At 41.9% G+C, this 17,722-nt stretch overlaps 1 protein-coding gene across 1 annotated transcript; it reads right to left on the bottom strand.

Annotated features, from left to right (window-relative positions):
* Positions 1-747: 747 nt before the first annotated feature.
* On the bottom strand, positions 748-16,363 carry LOC311031929 (F-box only protein 15; the record flags this gene model as incomplete). The annotated part of the gene is made up of 10 exons (XM_084038518.1): positions 748-2,909; positions 3,534-3,658; positions 5,463-5,608; positions 5,952-6,034; positions 7,258-7,381; positions 7,444-7,644; positions 11,813-12,046; positions 14,840-14,944; positions 15,968-16,051; positions 16,140-16,363. 10 exons carry the CDS (start codon positions 16,361-16,363, stop codon positions 2,643-2,645), a joined length of 1,593 nt encoding a protein of 530 aa, XP_083894644.1. The 3' UTR covers positions 748-2,642.
* Between the last annotated feature and the right edge of the window lie 1,359 nt (positions 16,364-17,722).

Below are 17,722 nucleotides of genomic sequence, written 5' to 3' on the forward strand. Positions count from 1 at the left end.
CGCATTTTACAGCGAATCACTTGAGGTCACCAAGCTGAAGGTACAGCAGCTTTAAGAATATTAAATGTCTATTTTGTCTCAGTTTAAAGTAGCCAGTGGAGTTATTGACCACTTTTGATGAGCAGGTTCGACATTTGTCTCCATCTTCTTCTCTATCGGCTAGACAGGACACAAGTGTAGGCCATGTCTTATCAGATGAAAAGAAAGCTATTCAAAACTATTCAGTGTGACGTCCTGGGTTTCACACAATTCTCCTGATCGAATGTTGAGGGCAAAGAAAAACCAACATGGTTGTCACACCTCTACCTCAGGTATGGGTAGTGTAGGGCCTTGGAGCCGGGGTGACATTAAATAGATGGACATGCTGAAGTTTTACAGAGTTTATTCACCCAAGTGGTTTAACGTGCACAATGACAGAAAAGACCAACACATTCTGTAAAAAGAGAGACAACTATAAATAATCTCAAACACGTTGAATGTATTAATTGAAATAAGGAGTTAGAATCAACAAACAAATAAATGAACTATGGCAAAACAAGCAAATTAACTTAACAGTCATGACTTAATAAACAAACAAACTTCACCTCCTCAGAGACAGTTGTTGCACCTCAACAGACCAGCAGCATAGGGAGAACCGAGCCTCAGCTCACCCCCTTTTAACCACTTGGCCCCTCCCACTAAACGGGCCGATCACTGACAGGGGGGGGGGGGGGGGGGGGATTGCAGACAATCCCTGTCTTTAAATAATTATTGCACAAACACCATAATAACATGACTTTAAATACACATAATGTAACCTATAAAGTTCTCTTAATGTCTTTGTTTCTTTGATATCTTTTGTACTTGCTTAACAAAAGTAAAATTAGAGATGGTGGCATCCATTCAATCAGCCACAACCAGTCTCAGGTGTGTCACCTTACCCCTGTGTGGTCACTGGGAAGCAGGTGGATTTAATTAAGGACATACTTGTGACCTTGATGTTGCTCATATCCTCCTCACAAGTGTGTGCCCTCATCAGGAGTCATAGGTCTGGAAAGGCTGTCCTTTTAGTGACAGTGAGGGCTCACACTGTCACAATGGTGCAAACAAATGTAGCCTTTGTTTAACATTTAACACGTGCAAGGAAAGAGTGAGGGAGATGTCAATGAAGTCTGTAGGCCTACATGTCAACATGGACTAATAATGCAAAAGTGTAATCAACGTGAAATTTTGAATTCAATAACATTTTGCCTGGCTTCACTGGCTTCATGATGAACGAATTGCAAATAAAGAATTTCATAAGCTTTACTGAATAAAATCATTGTTTTGTTTTTTTGTGAAAACAAAAACTAAATCTGATATTAAATACTTAAAACTCTTCTGTGCGTTCAATACCCGTACTACCAAAATACTTTATTTAGTATGCTACAAAAAGATTCAGTTAGCCCCAATACAAAGGTCTACGGAGCTTCCCAGTATTGCAGGCTTGGTGGGCTGCCACTAGGACGATACGTGTCCACAGCCAGTGTTGTTTCCACGCTTCCCATTCATTGTCTATGTAAGCAGCCGTGCAATGCATTCTGGTAGCGTCGCAGCGAGTTTGGAGAGACAGGACTCATTTAAAAAGAATTCAGTCCATGTCACCTCCGGGGCTGCGTAGGTCACATTTTGCCGTGTGCAAGCCTGCACACTTTTCTGACCCACAATCCTCTGCACAGCAGATAGATGAGTGGGAGGGTCAAAGTTCAAGGTGCCATGTTATGAGGAAGTTTGTCCCAATTGAATGCATATATACAACAGTACATACTTTATGAAGAATGAAGGCAGATGAAGAAAGCACTGGAGTTTAGTTTGGAGAGTTGCCAGAATCGCATTTTGGCTTTTTTTTCTTTTTGAAAATCTCTCTGACGTTATAGTTGGGAACAGTATCACTGATCTGATAAATATGCTTTTACAATAAAGCTTCTGATTTTAGAATTATAATAATTATGAAATCAAATAAATATAAAACACTGGTATCCAACATGGACACATGAGCACCTTGTTTTCCACAGGCACGTTGTAAAAATAGCACACTAGAGTCAGTCAAGTGTTTTTTCCTGAGGCAGCATATTTTTTCATTGTTTTGTTCTTCAGTCAGAGCGAGTACCCAACCTCAGCTGAAAAAACACTGCCTCTTTCAAACACACTCAGCTTTTGATCTCATTACTGTTACTGTAATATATAATATAATAATGTGTACGATAGCTACTGAATAACAGTCACAACTCCTCAGACTCACCCGTTAACTTTTTATTTATAGCCTTACAGGATCATATCTGCTATTGTACAACCAACTAAAATATACGTCAGAGAAATGAAATACACTGAATACTGAAATTCTAAATAAAATACAAATTCCAGGATCCACTCACTGAAAATAAATGCATATTACATTTTGTACTTATTCTACAGATGTATAAGAAAAAAAAAAAAAAAAGACGTTTCCTGCATTGTGAACAAAATGCAAATAAAGAGCGTTTTGTGTAACTCAAGACATGCAGCTCCAACAGCATGTGTAATTAATTATCTATTTTCCTATTCTTACAGAATATTTTTGTACGATAAATAATACAAACTACAAAGGACATTTTGTAAACAAACTGAAAAAAAAAAGCCCAGCTTCAGTATACTCTGCTGAAATGCTTGTTGACCTTTAAAACAGGGATGTAGACGAGGAGGCTGATGAGGAAGAACTGCTTCTGCTCCTTCAACCATACCAGCTTCATCGTGACCCGACCCTCCGGGTTTCGGAAACGCATCACAAAGTGCTCGCCGCTGTAGTCCAAAGACAGCTGCCTCTTCGCCCTCATGATGACGATGGACGAGCTGACGCACCAGAAGGGTTTCTGGAACTCGTCCAGCAGAGTCAGCGACATGACGCAGCAGTTCTACGTAAGAAACAACCATCAGCTGAAATAACAGCTGAGCACAGTCCGTCCTTTTCTTAGTTAGTTACATGTAGAGTTACTTTTTCAGGATTCACTCATTCATACTAATACTTTTAGAAGACTTTTCCATACTGTGGAGGGGAATTTTCATGTCTTCATGTCTTTCAGTCAGTGTATGAATGAAAAAGAAATTAAATGAAATATAGTTTTCAACATCAAATCAGGTAAACACAGCAAACTTTTACCTGAACCACATATACTCTGTTCTACAGGTACTTCTGAAGGACATTTCTATGATTTTTCCAAAACTTCGGGGTTACTAACTTTTCCAGACAAAAAAAAAAAAAACAGATACAGACAGAAGAGTGGTATCAATCTGAACATCTCATTATTTGCAAGAAACTCCAAAAATGTTGAACTATTTCTTAAAGTTGCTATTTAAATACATCTATTGTTTCATGGTCCTCATTGAGGGCTGAGCACATGATTTTAGTGTTGTATTAACAAGAAAGACCCGACGTCATGACAGTGAACCGGATTATGTTTTAAATAAAGGGCAAACTGCAACTGGTGATGTGTGTGTTCTTGTACATGGTGTGTGATGTCTTTATTGTGTTGATGTACCTCCACTGAGCCCTCCAGTTCCTCGCACTTCCAGGGAAGCTTGATGTTCCCAGACAGCGATCTGTGCTGGGTCAGGTTGGTCCTGTTGATGACCCTCAGCTGCACCTGCCCACGCTCGATCTCAACTGATCGCAGCAACACAACACACTTTAGTATTTACACCATAACCAGGAGAAAAGAAACGCACACACACACACACACGCACACACACACACACACACACACACACACACACACACACACACACACACACACACACACACACACACACACACACACACACACACACACACACACACACACACACACACACACACACACACACACACACACACACACACACACACACACACACACACACACACACACACACACAGCCAGCAGGGGCGCTGTTTTACAGGGAAACGTCTTATTAACCCTGTCACACCCCTTGTTGTAAAATTACAACGTTACCTTTAGCCATCCTAAAAAACAATCTGGTATATTTTATTTTGTTTTTTTACCACATATACATAGTCATTGGGTTCTATTGTTCAGTCTCACAATGCTATTGGATCATACATTTGTTTATAAGTCCCGCTTTATGACCATGAACTCACACAACCTCTCAACAACATCTCTCTGTTTCATTGGACTGGATTCATCAGATTCAAGTAAGTAAAAAATATTTTAGTGTAGGAAGCAATCAACCTTGCAAATTAACCCTTAGTTGTTCTGAATTCTTGTTCAGACAACGTGAGCACAAATACAGGAATTCTGCTCCCATCTAAGCCCAATTTTGCAATATTATTATTTATTATTATTATTCTCTAAAATCATACATAAACATGTTTTTTTAACTCTTTAATTTCTGCATCAAAGGCCTCCTACAACAACATCTGAAAGGTAAAATAACTTTTTTTTTAGGTTTTTCTATATCTGGGTCTTACAGGGTTAAAGTCCCAGTCGGCAAGTCCGGCGGATGGAGGGCACTCTGTCAGATTTTGAATGTTTCCAACTCTCACGCTCCCTCACGACCACCAAGCTCCTTCCCCTCGACTCCGTGCCCTTTGAAATCCCTTAGATCACGCCACCTTTGAAACGCGGCTCCGATGTTGACTCTGGTTTTATCACGGGCACCGTCGCAATCTTTCTTTTTTTCCTTCTTTTCCTTGGTTGTTTTTGACCTCCTCGTTTCAGTTTTTAACCGAGGAACTGAGGGCTGCTGCGTGCTGATTGGACAGGATGAACCTGGGCTTTGTTGATATTTTGCAAAACAAACAACAGACTCTACGTGCACATAGAGGCGCTTTTTTTCTAAAACCGGATGATTATGTTGTTCCATCGGAGCATAGTGTCAGCTTCGGTGAATATGATCAAAAAAATGTTGCCGACACTAAAGAGTTTTTAGTGCCTTAAAATAATGTTTCCAAAATAGTTTCAGTGGTTCATCACCTCAAAACCGGGTGAACAGCACTTCAGCATTCACTCTGCAGCCCTCTATGGGCTGTAACCGCACTATGTAACTTTGCCTCGTCGGGTAGTGTTTTTGTAGTTCTAATGAGACTACAAATTTGACCTGCTTTACGGCAAGTGTTACAAAAGCCATGACAAAGAAAGAGTCCGAACGAGAGTGAATATTGGACCGGCTCACACTCGTTGGTGAGAGCTGAAGGAGGCTACAAAATGCAAGACGGATGGTGACTTGGCTTTGTTGATGCTGGACTTGTAAATAATACCGGTAATCATTTTTTTTCCCAACAGTGTGCATCTGTGTACAATTCAATAGTATTTATGTGACATCAGGGGACATCAGATCACTACATATCATGCACATTTTTCAATTGATACATTTTTTCTTTTTAACATTTTGAATTAATAGGAGGGGGTGGGGGGGTTGGCCTGCCCCGCTGCTGAAAACACTATGTATATTAAGTATATGATGATAACCTGTGCGACAGAAGAGTTGGCGGAAGTGTCCCGACATGATCTCAGTGCTGGTGTTGTGCAGGACGAAGTGCAGAGAGTAGCCGTGCAGACCAAACTCAGGGTCAGAGTTATCTACAGGTGGAAGGCTCACAGTCTCCAAGAACGGGCTGCAGGAAGGGACAAACAGAACCAGCGAAGCCCTTCAGATTATTTTCAAGAGATTGAACACAAACGATGTGCGATTTAAACAAAGCTTATAAAAGTGTAACTGAGCTGATGCAATTTCTTTGAAAGTTATTTTAGAATCACTGATCTAATCAATATATTTATTCATATCTTATAACAGCAAATTAAACATGCTCCACACATTTCTACATTTTGCAAAAAGGAAAGATTTAATGGTCATACTGATGATTCAGATTTGGCATTTTGAATGACGCTGCAGTGATTTGTTGTGACCAGCAGAGGGGGCTCTCGGCCTCACTGATAGATATATAAATGTGAGTTTACCAGACTGGAGATCCCAGCAGACTCTTCTCCACCAGCTTGTGGAAGTGCAGGGTGACCATGATGAAGGCGACACTGTCCTCACCCTACACAAAGAAATTCATTTTCAAATTTTCATTAGTTCTCACATAATAAAAAAAAAAAAAAAAAAAAGGAAACTGGATGTTTAGTCAGTTTGAAAGACAAACACAATACACCTGTAAGGCCTATTTCATCAAATATATGGGCAGGCATGTTGGCAACAAAAGTGTTTTATCTAAACCATCCAGACGAGTTAGAAGCTTAAATGTTGAGTTAAAACTGTTCAGACAGGCTCACGAGTGTTTCATAGCAGCAGGTGTTTCAGTGGAACTGGGGACTCTCAGCTCGCAGCAACATCAGGAAATGGGAGGCACAGATCATGAAAGCAGAAAACTTAACTTGATTGAAGACACCTACATGTTCTGTTGGTGCTTCCGTCACTATGAGCAACTACGGGAGAGTCACCAGTCGACACGGGCACTAGTTAAAGTGATGGTTCGGAGTAAAATGCTCCAGAGGTCATTTCCACCATGACATCCAGCCAAATACCCCCTCGGAAGCATTTTTAGCGATGGTCAGCATTGGTCAAGACAGGGCGATCAGCCGAATGGCTTAGTACTAGCGCTATGGTACAGGGGGTATATCTCGTAAATTTCCCCACTAATAATGCATGGAATGTTACCAAACTTCTGCAGTAGTACACATAGGGTCTGTACTCACAAAACGAGGCATTTGAAAGTTTGTAAGTACATCAGGAGTATATTTAAAAGAACACTTGCCTGATAGCTTCTACTGCTAAAGCTACCGCTGTTGCGTAGACGGCACTTCCGTGTTTACCCAGCTTCTTCTTCTTCTTCGTTGGTGTTTAATGGCAGTCGGCATTTACCCAGCTGATGCCGTGACGTGAGTTTCACGCGAGAGTATGAAAAAGTTTTGCTGACTTTTTATAATTGCTTGTATTATCATGCATTTATAAAAAAAAAATTAAGCGAAACTTTTTCATAACAGTGAACAGTTCTTTTCAAAACTGACTCTTGCAAAGAATCGCTTCCGCTCAAGACTGACTGACTCAAACTTGGAAAACCAGCTTCGAGTAGCATCATCATCACTGCCAGCTGACATCAGACGCCTCGCTAAAGAAAAACAGTTCCAGCCATCGCATTAGGTGAGTTATGTGTTCATAATAATATGGCCCTCTGAGAACTTTATGAAATTTAAATGGCCCTTGATATGAAAAAGGTTCCCCACCCCTGATTTAAATGGTGAAGCCATTGAAAGGTGTGTTTACCCTCCAGGTGCCGATGATGAAGCAGGGCTGGAGATGCCTCAGCGTGACCAGGCTGTCTCTTCCAATGAACCAACCACGCTGAGTCTTCACATCCAGCTTCAACATCAGAGAGCGCCAGCTGGGCCTGATGGAGAGGAAGAGGAAGAGGAGATGTGGTGGTGGAAGCGGTGACGCATGGTCTCTTACCTTCTGGCTTCGGGGCGCTTCAGCGTCTCCTTCCTGACGCCGTACAGCTGGATGTTTCTGATCTGATGGTATTTGGGGAAGCGTGCTCCGCTCCAGACGACGACCACGGAGGACTCGAAGAAGAACACTTGATTCTGCTCCATCGTGATCTCCTGCCCCGAACTCCCACACAACGTCAGCTCCCAGCTCACATTCAAGTTCCTGGAGGAAAAAAAGCAGACAACCAGATGTCACTGATGTTTAGTGTTTTACAAGTTCAACACTTTTTTTAAACAACAAGCTATGTTGATTCAAAGCCTTGAACAGTCAATGTCAGATGTGATCAAATACACATTCATTTCCCCCAAAGTCCATGTTATCATTCTATAGCTCAAAACAAATTATTAATAACTAATCAATTCATTTTTGGATTATTTTAATAAATCATTTGGTCAATTACATTTTAGAAAACAGTTTAAGCTGTCGTCTACAAATATCTTGTTTTGTCCAACCTTGATGAATTTGGGTTTATAATGTACAAAACAAAGGAAAGCAGCAAATCTCCACAAAAGAGAAGCTAGAACCGGAGACTGTTTGCCATTTAAAAAAAAAGCTGCCAATTAGTGATTTATCAACTCTAAATTATTATTATTATCTTCTTGGTCATAATGGGCCAATATTAAAAATTTCATGTCATGATTATCGTGGCTAAACTAATTGCGATTCATAATATAATCCCAATTATCATCCAAATATGCTTAAAACTGTTAAAATGGCACATACACATACTGGCATCACTTTACATTTTGTTAAGAAAAAAAAAGATTTGTATTCACAGATAAGACACATATCCATCCATCCATCCATCCATTCCTCCATCCATTCCTCCATTCCTCCATTGTCTACCGCTTATCCTGTATTCAGGGTCGCGGGGGGGCTGGAGCCGATCCCAGCTGTCATTAGGCGAAGGCAGGGTTCACCCTGGACAGGACGCCAGTCTATCACAGGGCCAACATGTAGAGACAAACAACCATTCACACTCACATTCACACCTACGGGCAATTTAGAGTCATCAATTAAAGGAAAACACCACCGCATTTCCATACTGAACTATGTTCTGCTCTGATCTTAGACGAGGTGATACATACCTCCCTCTCCTCTGTGCGTGCACTCAATTGCTCTTGCGCGCACTCCGCGCAGCGCTAATTTGCTAGCATGTAGCTTGTCCCAGTATATTCCTTAGGATCCAAAGGGGGGTGAAGTTAGAAGCGACCAAGCACTTCCACGTTGTCCCTATTTAAATACGGTTACGTGAGTAGTTACACGACCCAAGTTTGGTTACACAAAATGAAACATGCCAATTTTTCTAAGCGGATAACAAGGATAACTATATAGTATGGCGGAATAACAACTGGAAGCACTTCGACGTCGGCGCAGTAATATCATCACTCAAAACATGATGGAACTATATACCTTCTGCTTGTTTTCACAACCCTGTACGATGCACGTTATAACCATGATGTTTGATTGTTCACAAACTATTTTACTACAACCTGATGCTTCCTCAACTGTGCACAAACTACTACAGGTAGTGCAGGCGATGGCGTGCAGGTCACGTAGGTTCTATTGACGGAAGTAAGAGGGGGAGCGGAGTGATGATATTACTGCGCCGACGTCGAAGTGCTTCCAGTTGTTATTCCGCCATACTATATAGTTATCCTTGTTATCCGCTTAGAAAAATTGGCATGTTTCATTTTGTGTAACCAAACTTGGGTCGTGTAACTACTCACGTAACCGTATTTAAATAGGGACAACGTGGAAGTGCTTGGTCGCTTCTAACTTCACCCCCCTTTGGATCCTAAGGAATATACTGGGACAAGCTACATGCTAGCAAATTAGCGCTGCGCGGAGTGCGCGCAAGAGCCATTGAGTGCACGCACAGAGGAGAGGGAGGTATGTATCACCTCGTCTAACATCAGAGCAGAACATAGTTCAGTATGGAAATGCGGTGGTGTTTTCCTTTAACCTATCCCCATCCTGCATGTCTTTGGACTGTGGGAGGAAGCCGGAGAACCCGGAGAGATAAGACAATAATCAATAATCAAATTAATGATCATGAATGATAAAGTCTCCCTGCATAAAAAAAGGACAAATACATTTAAGAAGAATTGTACTGTGCATTTTTTAAACTAGGCTCTATTTTTCACTTATCTGCCATGATAACGGAAATGAACTATGATCACTTTATATTTAATGTATACACCTCCACTTACTTCTCCAGCTCTTCCCGTCTGCTCCGTTTTCTCCATACATGGATGGTGAGACAGTTAATTGGCGAGCTACTATTTTACCGTCGGCTGATTTGTCCATAGAGATGCAGCTGCTTTCAGTTTTGTTTGAAACCGAATGTTAAAATCCCAGTCGGCAAAATTTTTTTGATCATATTCACTGAAGCCGACACTATGCTCCTATAGAACAACATAAAGAAAAAAAATGTGCCTCTACATGCACGTAGAGCCTGTTGATTGTTTTGCAAAAATCGACAGCACCCGGATCGTCCTGTCCAATCAGCACGCAGGGCTGTGTTCGTGCGCACACAGAGCCCCTCCCCCCTCGGGTTGTTCCACTATCACGGGGGGAGGCGGAGGGAAGTAGTGACAAGCTTCCAATTCCTCGGTTAAAAACTGAAACGAGGAGGTCCAAAACAACCAAGGAAAAGAAAACACCGGTGGAAAAGAAGGAAAAAAAGAAAGATTGCGACAAAAACCAGAGTCAGCATCGGACCTGTGTTTCAAAGGTGGCGTGATCTAAGGGATTTCAAAGGGCACGGAGTCGAGGGGAAGGAGCTCGGTGGTCGAGGGGAAGGAGCTCGGTGGTCGTGGGGGAGGAGCTCGGTGGTCGTGGGGGAGGAGCGTGAGAGTTGGAAACGTTCAAAATCTGACAGAGTGCCCTCCATCCGCTGGACTTGCCGACTGGGACTTTAAAAAAGGTGATATGGAGGTGATATTACTGCGCCGACGTCGAAGTGCTTCCAGTTGTTATTCCGCCATACTATATAGTTATCCTTGTTATCCGCTTAGAAAAATTGGCATGTTTCATTTTGTGTAACCAAACTTGGGTCGTGTAACTACTCACGTAACCGTATTTAAATAGGGACAACGTGGAAGTGCTTGGTCGCTTCTAACTTCACCCCCCTTTGGATCCTAAGGAATATACTGGGACAAGCTACATGCTAGCAAATTAGCGCTGCGCGGAGTGCGCGCAAGAGCCATTGAGTGCACGCACAGAGGAGAGGGAGGTATGTATCACCTCGTCTAACATCAGAGCAGAACATAGTTCAGTATGGAAATGCGGTGGTGTTTTCCTTTAACCTATCCCCATCCTGCATGTCTTTGGACTGTGGGAGGAAGCCGGAGAACCCGGAGAGATAAGACAATAATCAATAATCAAATTAATGATCATGAATGATAAAGTCTCCCTGCATAAAAAAAGGACAAATACATTTAAGAAGAATTGTACTGTGCATTTTTTAAACTAGGCTCTATTTTTCACTTATCTGCCATGATAACGGAAATGAACTATGATCACTTTATATTTAATGTATACACCTCCACTTACTTCTCCAGCTCTTCCCGTCTGCTCCGTTTTCTCCATACATGGATGGTGAGACAGTTAATTGGCGAGCTACTATTTTACCGTCGGCTGATTTGTCCATAGAGATGCAGCTGCTTTCAGTTTTGTTTGAAACCGAATGTTAAAATCCCAGTCGGCAAAATTTTTTTGATCATATTCACTGAAGCCGACACTATGCTCCTATAGAACAACATAAAGAAAAAAAATGTGCCTCTACATGCACGTAGAGCCTGTTGATTGTTTTGCAAAAATCGACAGCACCCGGATCGTCCTGTCCAATCAGCACGCAGGGCTGTGTTCGTGCGCACACAGAGCCCCTCCCCCCTCGGGTTGTTCCACTATCACGGGGGGAGGCGGAGGGAAGTAGTGACAAGCTTCCAATTCCTCGGTTAAAAACTGAAACGAGGAGGTCCAAAACAACCAAGGAAAAGAAAACACCGGTGGAAAAGAAGGAAAAAAAGAAAGATTGCGACAAAAACCAGAGTCAGCATCGGACCTGTGTTTCAAAGGTGGCGTGATCTAAGGGGTTTCAAAGGGCACGGAGTCGAGGGGAAGGAGCTCGGTGGTCGAGGGGAAGGAGCTCGGTGGTCGTGGGGGAGGAGCTCGGTGGTCGTGGGGGAGGAGCGTGAGAGTTGGAAACGTTCAAAATCTGACAGAGTGCCCTCCATCCGCTGGACTTGCCGACTGGGACTTTAAAAAAGGTGATATGGAGGTGATTGGATGTTTCCCCCCTCCCCTAGCAGACTTCTTGTTGTACCTGAGGACCCATTCTGTCTGCCTGGGTAAACCGGTGAATGGGCTGACGTCTTTCATCTCTCTCCTCCACCTGTCCACGTCGTGTCCAGCTACAGTCCTGAGGTACATCTTCTTCCAGTGGCCTGCCGATGGAGCCTCCGCTGGGCAAACCTCGAGCGCCGCATCGCCCGCCGCTGACTTTGGCCTCCACGTTTGAATCCCAAAATCTGACATGTAAATCTTATGCCAAATGACACTATAGTGAAAGAAGGTAAGCGGTGAGCGAAGTAAAAGAGTTTAATCCATTTGTTGATACAAGATTACAATAATATATATATAATGTATATTCAATAGACATTCAGAAATATCCTGTTCTGATCTGCTGACTTAAATATACTGAAAATATACTCGCCTCACGCTGTCTGCCTCACAATAAAAGCCTCACACTGTCTGCTTCAGAAGAAAAAGAACCATCCCAGCCACTTCACAGTAAAAGCCCTCTCGTTGATTCACAATAAAGACGTTGTAGTAAAAGACTGCCAGCACCAGAAGCCCTTCAGCAGCTTCACAGTAAACTTAAGCTGTTTTACATGATACGTTTTCATGCATAATTAAAAGTTAAAGGTCATATTGATAACAATTTTATTCAAACCAATAATATTTAAAAATAATACATCCACAGAGCTTTTAGAAAGGTGCTGAATCAAAGTATCACTTCTCGTGAAAAAATGTTTTGATTGTGAATTAATCATTTTTAAAAATGAATGTTTTGTATACCTCTGTGTAGATGTGTGACTGTGAGTCAAGAGAATAATGACATTGGTATCACATGGGGTGCAGTCGAATAGTCTTTTTTGCTTAGGAAGGTTCCTAACTGAAGAAGTGACCTGGAAGTAAACAAGTGGCCGCCATGATAAGAGCTGTTGGGATTCTCTAAATGCAAAGGAGAGGAGCTCAATGCTTCCTTTCAGAGCTCCTTTAGCATCGGATGCAACGGACCTTCCTATAGGAAAGGAAAGGAGATCACGCCGACACACAATTCTTTGCGAGAGCAACATTGAAAGTGCTGCACACTTTGGCCGTTCATGAAAACAAACCATATGTGTATTTGCATATTTAACATTAACTTTCATGCAGACATATAGTCATTGGAATTGTGTTGATAAATGTGTGTGGACAGTGATAATTGAATGGTATTTTTATTTATTTCAATCATGTTACAAATGTTTCTCCCCGTGTAAGTGTGGGTTCTCTCCGGGTTCTCCGGCTTCCTCCCACAGTCCAAAGACATGCAGGATGGGGATAGGTTCATTGATCACTCTAAATTGCCCGTAGGTGTGAATGGTTGTTTGTCTCTACATGTCGGCCCTGTGATAGACTGGCGTCCTGTCCAGGGTGTACCCTGCCTTCGCCCAATGACAGCTGGGATCGGCTCCAGCCCCCCCGCGACCCTGAATACAGGATAAGCGGTAGACAATGGATGGATGGATGGATGTTAAAAATGTTTGACAAAAACGAAACTAAAATCACAAATGAAATGTAAATACAGCAACCGGTCAAACAGGAAGGAGGAGCTGCTGGACCTGAAGCCGGTCAGTGAACCAGCTGTTTATAAAACCAACATGTGGAGAAGTGGACGATGCGCTTTTTGTAGTCCATTATTGTAGTTTCTCCAGCGCAGACGCACGTCAATCGCCGGTGCCGATCATCAGCTGTCAATCATCAGCGGCCGTGTTATAATGACGTAGCTTAGTGAAAGTCTGGTCGGATTCTGAGCACCGCGGTAGACTTTTCCTAAATCCTTTTGAGTTCTCCTATCGCCTTTCCTTAACCCCGTGACGTTTTCCCCAGAGGTCAAGGAATAGGAGATAGGAATAGGAGTTAGGACCTTATTTTTTGACTATTCGACTGCACCCATGGTATCTTTGCGGGTCAGGGGTCAAGAGTCTTTGGGGTTGCCAGTTAGTGGGGGAAAATGGCTGAGTTTGATGGTAAGTGGGCGGCATTTCGGTACCAGTCCCAAGTGATAAGAACTGGCAACCCATTGAGGGGCATGCACTTTGAGCAACAACTGTGTCTTAACGTGAATGAAATGGAAGGGGGAGAGCGACATCTAGTGGCTGGATGTTATCAATGTTGTCAACAGCACCTTTAAGCCCAAGTTATGCTTCCGCGTTGACAAAACGCAAGGGGGCTTACCGACCCATTACGTCCTTGCGGACCCCCCTTACGTCCACCACAAGGGCCTGACGTGCACCTGCCAAAAATCCTAGACGTGCGACGTGCGTCGAGGCGACGCAGCACCGACGCAGAACCAACGCAGCGGCATTGGCTGTGATTGGTCCGCTAACTACATCCGCTGGAGACCGCTTTTCCGGTTTCCACTCATAAACACCGCCATTTAAACTTTTAATACTTTTATTGTTTGCACCTTGTCGCTTTTGCACAAAGAAATAAAACACCAAGTTCTGAAAAATTGTGGATGTTTAAAGCCGGAAGGTAAACAAATAGGCTATAACGAGGCTAACGACGATGTACGTCACCAGAGGCTCGGTCGGTCAGTCAGTCTTTACAAAAAAACATAGCGCCCTCTATCCTGTGCCCTGTGGCATTGAATTGCATTTCGACACGTAAACCCCACGCAGAACCATCACGAACTCACGACTACGTCCAAGCAACTGTGTGGCCATTGCGTGATCACTACGCGGAAGCATAACCGAGGCTTTAGAGCTTTAAAGTGGTTCAGCAGTAAACACCACCTAGCTGGTTCACAGTAAACACCACCTAGCTGCTTCACAGTAAACACCACCTAGCTGCTTCACAGTAAACACCACCTAGCTGCTTTATAATAAACACCACCTAGCTGCTTTATAATAAACACCACCAAGCTGCTTTATAATAAACACCACCTAGCTGCTACACAGTAAACACCACCTATAAGGGTCGGCTACTATGGTCACATGTTCAGAGAATTATTCTGCCTCCACCTACGCTCCGCCCACAATCATATTTACCAACAGAAAAGGGGGGACCTGTGTACCAGACATACTCGTCATCGGCGAGCCGGTGGAAGAGCTTGCTGACGTGGCTGATGCAGGACAGCGAGGAGGCATCGAGGTACGACAGAATCTTCAGCAGAATCTCAGACGGCAACCTGAAGAAAAAGTATATACACAGCATCACTGAACAAAATGCATTTACTTTCTGAACACATTCTACCAACTTGGAAAGACTAGAAATGCAGGTCCATTTACCATTCAAAAACGTTTAGGAGGCCTCGAGAGAACAAAAATGATTCGGGATATAATATGTCAGAAAAACAATGGTAAAAGTCCCCAAATATTTTTACTTTAGCAATAACACAGTGTAGAAATAGAGTAAAGGCTCTGCCTTACTTAAGTACAGTAAAGTGATTAGCATGAAACTATACTAAAATACTAATTACTCATTATACAGTATGGCCCATTTCAGATGAATATATATTTTCATTGTTTTATAACTATTGATGCATTAATGTGGTAAGTGTGTAAATGTGTAGCTAATTTAAACCGCTTTATATGCTGCTAGGGAAGTTTTAATATACCAGTATTTATAACCATGATATTTAGAAAATGGTAAATGATATGGACATTTCTCTCTCTATCTCCCTACACTCTTATTTTGAATGTAATTAATTTGCCAAAAAGGCAAAATGTAAAATAAACAAAGCTAAAGATCAATTCAAAAAAACGGATTTTCTTTTTTATTATTATTTTCTCTATAATAAACTTACTGTGAATTATTGTGGCCACGATAATAGTTTTGTGGAATTTTTATCGTGACCATTAGCTGCTAGTGAATTGCCTCCTTATCGTAAAATACTGTTTGTCTGTTTTGGAAATACATGTGGCAGGACATTTGTAGATTTATCTTGGATAATATTATCTGCCATTTGAACTATAAGTTAAACAAAAATGTGAGTCTGTGCTCCCAATTTAATGTTTTCACTTCGACTAATAACATTAATACATAATATACATGTTTACTTATGTTGACCCATTTTGTTGCTTAAATTTACACAACTGTTGTGTTTTTTCTTCTTCCCGTGATTTGCATTTCTATATATTCACGTGTCTGTTGAACGTTCAGTAGGCCTACTACTGTGTATGTGTATTAGAAAAATAACAAGCTAGCTTACCTTTCCACGAAGTTTTCCTTGGACATAGAAGTATTCATTTTGGCTAAATCTGCATTATTTTCCTTTATTCTTGGTTCTGGGCATCTGGAACATAAATGCATACAAATATAAAGGATTGGAATTATGTAAAAATGAAATGTAAATAAAGCTTTGGCGCTCTTCGCCCTGTCACCTGCGACTCTCAACGCGACCCGAGCTCGCTGCTGCTTTTGGCGGCCTCTTCCTCCTCTTTCCGACCGCTTCAACTTTACTAAACGAACCCGCCAGTCTTTCTCCCGGACCCGGTTTACGAACCGGCTGTGGTCTTGCCGGAGCCGTATGGGCGACAGGCTGTTCGGGGTTCCTCCTCAAACCCTCCAAGAAACTCGGCAAAAACTCCCCTCGTCCAGCCGCCATCATGAATTTTCTTGAAGCGACCGTCAGTCTTAATGAGGAAACGGGTCAATAGCGTGGCCAGACCGCTAGATGGCAGTCTAGTTTTGTCTACATGTAGGTAGATTATGTTATGTCTTATAGTTTTTGTCAGTTGCTTTGGTGCTTGTCTCATCACTATTATTTGCACAGCAGTTAGTGCATTTCTCAAGACAATTAGTGCAAACTGCAAAACCTAGTGGATGACCTGCAAAAGCACGTCACTTGCTCAAAATGGATAGTCCATCCCTCAAAAGCAAGTATTCATGTCAGTGAAACTGCCAGTGTCATCAAAATGAGAAGTCTTGACACCATCGTTTATGAACAAGATATTAAAATGGCTTTGTCATGTTTTCATTATCACAGTTTATTCTCTCAGTGTTTTCCAATGCAAAAAAAGGTGAGAACTCTGTGACACGACCTGAAAATGCTCAAGACAGCAGTATACACTACTGGTACAGCCATTTGAAAACTACAGTAAAGTTACACATTGCTGTAGTTAGGGCACTAAGGGAGTACAAGACACTGAATAGTACAAGGATAAATCAAGGTGTATTTAAATAAAATATAATATCATCAATATTTTGAATTATACTCTAGTCTGTTTAATTACAGTTTTTCTCAGTCGCTTTGGTGCTTTTCTTAGATCAGAATGAAAATTCTCATAACTATTAGTTCAACCTCCACAACATTGAGTCATTTGTGCACATCATAGTAGCAATTTCTCCTTCCTCTGAACTAATTGCAAATGCTTTTGGACATGTATCAGCTGCTTTCATACAATTTTCTGCTGTTTTATAACATTATCATTTGCTTATCATGTCAGTCAAAATTAACTATACTTATGGATGCTGAATAGTCGTTCCCAATAAGACTAATAGTCTTCATTTCATTGCTTGAGTCATAGAAAATTGTTGAACTAGTTATCAAATTGTATACCTTTCTTTATCATTTTTTCCTGGAAATGTCTCCTAAATTGAACAATTGCTCTCAGGTGAACTTCAGCTTTCACTCACGAGGAGGTGTGTGAAGTATTAGTTGTAACCATGACAAGCCACTTGTTCACCGTCACTCAGGGATGAATCCCATGAACCCTCACTTGGCAAGTATATATGAACCGAGCAGGACATAGTGTGGACCATTTCTACAAAACAGAGGAAGAGGGAGAAGAGGCCAAATACATCGCCAGATTCCTACTGAAATTAGGGCTACAGTTGTGGACCATGTTGTCAATCACGGCCTCATGGCTGAGGCTGGTCGGAGGGTGAACCAAATGTTGGAAGAACCACTGTGAACTGAAGCTCTACCAAAAGAGTGTTTCTTATGTTTGTTCTAAATAAGTGA

The sequence above is a fragment of the Eutrigla gurnardus genome, assembly GCF_963514095.1.
Source record: "Eutrigla gurnardus genome assembly, chromosome: 21".
NCBI lineage: Eukaryota > Metazoa > Chordata > Actinopteri > Perciformes > Triglidae > Eutrigla > Eutrigla gurnardus.